Source organism: Gekko japonicus, unplaced genomic scaffold (assembly GCF_001447785.1).
Source record: "Gekko japonicus isolate JY-2015 unplaced genomic scaffold, Gekko_japonicus_V1.1 scaffold3847, whole genome shotgun sequence".
NCBI lineage: Eukaryota > Metazoa > Chordata > Lepidosauria > Squamata > Gekkonidae > Gekko > Gekko japonicus.
In genome coordinates this window covers 109,840-117,139 of record NW_015160341.1, presented here as the reverse complement: position 1 = coordinate 117,139, position 7,300 = coordinate 109,840, and the positions used below count along the sequence as shown (strand labels likewise).

Genomic DNA, 7,300 nt, shown 5'->3' with positions numbered 1-7,300 from the left:
AATCCCTAACGTAGAGTTAGCCTTTTTCGCCGCTGAAAGTGCTGCCTCTTGGAGGAGTGACCCCAGCATGTACTTGTAAAGGGTCTCAAGACTTACATAGACTCAAGACTTAGAGTATTCCAACTGAAGCCGCACCATAGATCTACACACGGGCATTACAACATCAGCTGTTTTAGTCTCAGTCCCCTTTCCTAATAATCCCTAACATAGAGTTAGCCTTTTTCACCTTTGTGGGTTGACACTTTCATTGGGCTATCTACTGCAACCCCAAGGTCTTTTCCCCTCTCAGTCGCAGCAAGTTCAGACCCCATTAACCTATACTTGAAGGTGGGATTTTTTTTGTCCCAATGTGCATCATCTGACATTTGCCAACATTGAAATTCATCTGCCACTTTTTCGCTTACTCATCCAGTTTATAGAGGTCCCCCTCAGCGCTTCATAGTCAGCCTTGGTTTTCACCCTCCTAAATAATTTGGTGGCATCTGCAAACTTGGCCACTACACTACTCGCCCCTAGTTTCAGATCACTGATGAATCAATTCAAAAGTAATTGCCCCCGATACCGATCCTTGTGGGACCCCACTGCTTACTCCCCTCCACTGTGAGAACTGTCCATTGATTCCTACTTGAGTGTATCGAGGTTTATAAGATTATGCGTGGGATAGAGCAGTTCGAGAAAGAGGTACTTTTCTCCCTTTCTCACAATACAAGAACTCTTTGTGGGCACTCCATGAAATTGCTGAGCGGTCGGGTTAGAACGGATAAAAGGAAGCCCTTCTTCACCCAGAGAGTGATTAACACATGGGATTCACTGCCACAGGAGGTGGCGGCGGCTACAAGCACGGACAACTTCAAGAGGGAACTGGATAAGCGTATGGAGCTGAGGTCCATCAGTGGCTCTTAGCCACAAGGTATAGATAGGGCCTCTCAGTCTGGGGCAAGGGATGCTCTGTCTTCTTGGTGCTTGGGGGGGGGGGGCTACAGTGTGAGGGGCTTCTAGTGTCCTGGCCCCACTGCTGGACCTCCTGAGGGCCCCTGGTATTTTCGGCCACTGTGTGACACAGAGTGTTGGACTGGATGGGCTATTGGCCTGATCCAGCATTGGCTTCTCTTATGTTCTTATGAATAGAAATGTTTCAGCTTGGCACCCAAATACTAATAGAGTACACACGAACACATGAAGCCACCTTATACTGAATCAGACCCTCGGACCATCAAGGTCAGTCTTGTCTACTCAGACTGGCAGCAGCTCTCCAGCGTCTCAGGCTGAGGTCTTCCCCATCACCTCCTGCCTGGTCCTTTTAATGGGAGATGCCAGGGATTGAACCTGGGACATTTGGCACGCCAAAGAGAGGCTCTGGCGCTGAGCCACAGCCCCTCTTTACAGCTCTCCAAGGTCTCCGGCTGAGGGGTCTTTCACATCACCTTCTGCCCGGTCCTTTTAGTGGGAGATGCCAGGGATTGAACCTGGGACCTTCTGGCCCAAACCAGGGCTAGGGCGTTCTCGGTGGCGGCTCCCACCTGGTGGAATGAGCTCCCGGAGGAGATCTGGGCCCTGCGGGACCTAGTGCAGTTCCACAGGGCCTGCAAGACGGAGCTCTTCCACCAGGCCTTTGAGGGGGAGCCGCCGCCGCCACTATTCCACCAATGATATTCCAACCGTCTACCTAATATAGTAGGGGTAGATGTCGCCCAATAGAGCTGGGGAAACATTCTTCCTGGTGCTCCCGTTGGGAAGAACTTGGCCGCCAGTGTGGGACGTCGCCCATCTTGGATTTTATGTAAATTATCAGAGCACCAAATTTTATGTTAAGATACAGTGTTTTTATTATGCTGTTGTTTGTATGCATATTTTAACTTCTTTTTGGCACCTGGTATTTCTGGCCACTGTGTGACACAGAGTGTTGGACTGGATGGGCCTTTGGCCTGATCCAACATTGGCGTCTCTTATGTTCTTATGTAGACCCTCGGCCCATCAAAGTCTGTATTGTCTACTCAAATTGGCAGTGGCTCTCCAGGGTCTCAGGCTGAAATCTTTCACATCACCTCCTAGCTGGTCCTTTCAACTGAAGATGATGGGGATTGAACCTGGGAACCTCTGCATGCCGAGCAGATGCTGTGCCGCTGAGACACAGCCCCTCCCTAAAGTAGATGCCAGGCAAGCATTAAGGGGGCGGGTGTTTCATAGATGAAGAGCCACTCAGTACTAATGAGGCCTCGTCCCTGGATTCCAGTTTGCTGCCAGGACGAAGCGGGAAATGAGAACTTTTAATATGGAAGAAGCTTGCCGTTCCTTTTACACCCCCACCCCACCCCCAGATCTTAGATCCTGCGAAGGGGCCAGTGTGAACGGGTGTCTAAGAGTGGCAAAGGCAGTTAACGTGTGTGCCGTTCCCGTGGCTCCAGGTGCCGGTGACGTTTGACGACGTGTCCGTCTATTTCAACGAGAAGGAGTGGGAGAAGCTGGAGGAGTGGCAGAAGGAACTCTACAAGAACTTGATGAAGGGGAACCACGAATCACTGATCTCCCTGGGTAACGTCGCGTCTGCTGCTGGCCGGCCCGGGGAGCCCTCCTGGCCCTTTGGGTTTAGGGTGGGCTGGGGTTTTGGGCAGACAGCCACCCTCAGTTGCTCTGTCTCTGTCTCTGACTTGCATCCTCAGCGTGGTCTGTTTGTGTGGTCCTTGCTTGACCGGTGTGACGTCATGTCCTCGCTTACCCATCCCGGTATTCTGGACCTGTTTCTGTGCAGTTGATTGCTTCTATAGGAACCCTAAACAATAACGATAAACACAGTCTAATGTTGCAGACAGGAGCTGCGGTGGCTTAAGTGGTTAAGACTCTGAACTGCAGGCTGTGGAAGGTCAGTAGTTCAGCAGTTCGAGACCCGAGTGTGCCGCATGACGGAGTGAGCTCCCGTCTCTAGTTCCAGCTCCTGCCAGCCTAGCAGTTCGAAAGCAAGAAATTGCAAGTAGATAAATAGGGACCACTTTGGTGGGAAGGTCACAGCGTTCCGTGCGCCATGGTGTTTAGTCATGCCGGCCACTTGACCACGCAAACGTCTTCGGACAGCGCTGGCTCTTTGGCTTTAAAACGGAGATGAGCACCGCAACCCTAAAGTCGGACTCCCGAGCAAGGGAACCTTTACCTTTACCTAATGTTGCAGACAGCATCAAAAAACAACCGTGGACATCAGACCCCGAAGTATCAACAGTCAAACAACTTGTAATTGCAATGAATAGTGTCTATTTGAAGTGCATACAAAATACAGTTGTCAGTATGTCATATAGAGAATTTTATTCTTTTTTCTCTTCAATGAGTAATATCTGAATCATAGAGTCGGAAGGGGCCTCCGGGGTCATCTGGTCCAACCCCCTACACAAGGCAGGGAATTCACAAATACCTCCCCCTCCACACCGCCAGTGACCCCCTGTTCAGCGCCCAGAAGATGACAAAAAAACCTCCAGGATCCCTGGGGCCGAACCGGCCTGGAGAAAAATTGCTGCCTGACCCCAAAGGGGTGATCAGCATTTCCCTGGGCGTTTCCCTGTTTGACATGTGTACAGCTCACAATTATACAAAATACAGTTCCAATAAATCATAAGAAAAATCCTATTCAGTGTCATTTCTAGATTGTTTTCAACGTTTCAAATGGAATGCAGGGAATATCCTATGCAGAGCTCTGAGCCAGCCTTGGCTGGAAGGGCGGGGTAGAAATTTAATAAATCAAATCAAGCTCTTATGATTATGTCTGTTTTCAGTGAGAGCAATAACCAATCAGATGGGTGCAGACCACAAAACCTTCCTAAAGCGAATATTACAGATGTATCTATCTGGGTCCAAAAAACCCGCCCCTCTCTGTTTCAGATAGACATTATTCACTGCCTTTACAAGTTGTTTGGCTGTTGATACTTTGGGGTCTGATGTTCACGATTGTTTTTTGCCTCTATGGCGGGGGTGGCCAAACTTGCTTAATGCGAGAACCACATGGAATAAATTTCAGATGCTTGAGAGCCGCAAGACATGAGCAAAAATTACACACACTTTTTATTTAAAAATATGCAAATTTGCTTTTTATTAACATTAAATGAGACTACCAAAAATAAAAACAAGAGGGGAAAACAGATATGGATAATAATATCTATTTGTCCAATAATATTTACTTGTTTGCTAATGATAATTATTTGTCTAAAAGAGAGAGAGAGGTGGAAAGAAAGAACAAAATAGGTGGAAGGAGAGAGAGAGAAACAAAGAAAGCAAATAGATGGGGGAGGGAGGAGGAAGGGAGGAAGAGAGAGAAAGAAAGGAAGGAAGGGAGAAAGAGAGAAAGGAAGATGGAAAGAAAGCAAACAGATGGGGAGGGAGGGAAAAAAAGAAAGCAAATAGAGGACTTGGAGAGGGAAGTTAAAGAGACAAATGCCTTCCCCAAGCCGGCTGGGGGGGAGGCTTGGAGAATGCATTTACAGTTGCTTTCTTTCTCTGCTTTCCCCCCCACCTCAAGCCTACCTGGGGAGGGGAACCGGCTGGGTAAGGGAAGACCAATCAGGGAGGCATACCTCCCCTTCTCTTCCCCAGCCGCCTTGCCGGGAGCTGCACAATACGTGTGAAAGAGCCGCAGTTTGGCCACCTCTGTTCTATGGGAACCCATAGAACCAATCAGGGAGGCATCCCTCTGCCCTGGTCTGTGCCTGATTTCGGCAACTGTGCTGATAAGCAATTTTAAGCTGTGGGAGGCCGAAGGGGCCTTTGTTGCCTTTCAGTGAGCCCTTAGTAATATGTGGCGGCTTTCTTAAGGAGGAAACAGGAGGTGCCTCCTAATTGGTGCCTATATGCAGGGGTGATTTCGTAGAAAAAGAATGCAGGAGCTCATCAGCATAACTCATTAGCATAACTTATTTGCATAAGGCACACCCCCTGACATCACCGGAAGTGTGTCAGAAGGCAACACCCACCGCTCAGGCTCCGCTGGGCTGTTTTGAATTGCTAGCTATTGGGTGGGGGGGAGAATGTGTAGATCTGTCCTCACAGAGGAGGGAGAGCTTGTACCTGAATAAAACTTGGTTTTAAAGGTGCCACTTGACTGTTTTGGACCGGGGGGCCGGGGGGGGGGGCTCTGCAGCTTACCTGGCTGCTTCATGCTCTGACTGAGGGCTGCTGGGAGCAGGGGGTGGGGCTTGTTGCATGTGCCCCCCCGGGCTCTTTACTGCCGGAGCTCCGCTCCTGTGCGCTCCTGCAGGAAACGACCCCTGCCTATATGTAAGAAGTCTGAATGGCCCAGACTAGCCTGGTCTGGTCAGAGCTTCGAAGCATGGTCAGTACTTGGGCGGGAGACAAGCGAGGAAGCCCAGGGTTGCTACGCAGAGGCAGGCAATGGCGAACCACCTCTGAAGGGCCCCTCGCCTTGACCTGCGCGGCCCAGGCTAGGCCTGATCTCGCCAGATCTCAAAAGCTAAGCAGGGTCCGCCCTGGTGAGTGCTTGGATGGGAGACCACCACGGTGCCACTCAGCCGAGGGCAGCTTCACCTGCACCTGCACAGATCAGTCCAGGATTGCCACCTTGCCTGTGGCCATCCTTCCCGCTCTCGGGGCACAGGACGTGTGTGAGGGAACGGCAGGTACCTTGTTTCCTGTAATAGTTCTGTGCAACACCCCCGACAGCTGTGAAAAGCAGCAGAGATGCATCTGGACTATGGGGATGAGCAGTGTTGAAAGAGCGTTTCTGGTTTGCAAAAACTCATTTGTTACGAGGGCCGGATCTGACATCAATGAGGCCTTGTCGGTCTGAGCCACGCGTGTCATAAAACGTAACGCCAGGGAGCGGAGATATAAAGTTTTTATAAAGGACACAAACACAAAGGGTTTTTTTTTAACTCAAAATAAAAATATGCTTAAAACATCAGCACTCTTGCAATATTTTGTTTATTTAAGAGTGTCTGATGACTGACACCTCTTGCTCTGAATTGTTGCCTCAAAATGTCTGTGCTGTCGCAGTCTTGAGTGTGCTGGTTCATGTGTGTATCTGTAAGCTGCAAACCTACGATGAGCAGCAGCAGCAGAACTGGACGATGAAGCAGGAGACAGCCAGTTCCACTGTGGGCCTGATCCGGCCCCTGGGCCGCATGTTTGACACCCCGATCTAACCCATGCCATTATTCTGTGGCCTGCCCTACCTTGCAGGGTCGTTGTTGTAAGAAAGCTGGAGGGACTGATGTTCTGAACTGCTCAGAGTCCCAGCTTGGGAGGGAAGTGAGATATAAATCAAATCAATGCAAAGAGTGGGAAATGGGTTGTGTTGTTTTTAATACATGAAATCAACAACCCAAGGGGTCGTTCTGAAATATATCCAGAGTATAATTACCCCTCCGCTCCCCACCCCAGGAGTTTTCATTTTCTTGTTTTGTTTGGTTGAGACAAGCCGGCAGGATCACTCCCGTGCAGAGCCAGGATGACCTTGACCCCAGTCCTTCCCTTCCAGCTGGGTGCTCCTGGCAGTAACGGCATCGCTGTGCGTGTTTTGCGGACAGCTTATTAAAGGGGACGGTCCTCCGCCTCCATGTCGCTCTTTGCCTCACACCCAGGGCTTTTTTTTGCAGAAAAAGGGCGTGGCCTATTATGCTAATGAGCTCCTGCTGGGCTTTGTAGCAGGAACTTCTTTGCATGTTAGGCTACATACCCCCTAATGTAGCCAATCCTAATGAGTTTCTGCAGTTGGGCGTGGCCTATTATGCTAATGAGCTCCTGCTGGGCTTTGTAGCAGGAACTTCTTTGCATGTTAGGCTACATACCCCCTAATGTAGCCAATCCTAATGAGTTTCTGCAGTTGGGCGTGGCCTATTATGCTAATGAGCTCCTGCTGGGCTTTGTAGCAGGAACTTCTTTGCATGTTAGGCTACATACCCCCTAATGTAGCCAATCCTAATGAGTTTCTGCAGTTGGGCGTGGCCTATTATGCTAATGAGCTCCTGCTGGGCTTTGTAGCAGGAACTTCTTTGCATGTTAGGCTACATACCCCCTAATGTAGCCAATCCTAATGAGTTTCTGCAGTTGGGCGTGGCCTATTATGCTAATGAGCTCCTGCTGGGCTTTGTAGCAGGAACTTCTTTGCATGTTAGGCTACATACCCCCTAATGTAGCCAATCCTAATGAGTTTCTGCAGTTGGGCGTGGCCTATTATGCTAATGAGCTCCTGCTGGGCTCGCAGCTATTGGGCGGCCCCCGGCAGGGCGGCTGGGAAAGTGAAGGGGAGGCATGGCTCCCTGATCGGTCTCCCCTTCCCCAGCCAGTGTGTCCCTCCCTGGTATTA

General features: G+C 50.0%; 1 protein-coding gene across 1 annotated transcript in view; it reads left to right on the top strand.

The window, feature by feature from the left end:
• The window catches only part of LOC107115619 (zinc finger protein 777-like), a gene marked incomplete at its 5' end in the record, with an annotated part of 24,381 nt that overhangs the window by 1,755 nt on the left and 15,326 nt on the right, over positions 1 to 7,300 (top strand). The window contains one exon of the mRNA XM_015417359.1: positions 2,406 to 2,532. Coding sequence (XP_015272845.1) covers positions 2,406 to 2,532 — 127 coding nt within the window. The remainder of the gene's footprint in view (positions 1 to 2,405; positions 2,533 to 7,300) is intronic.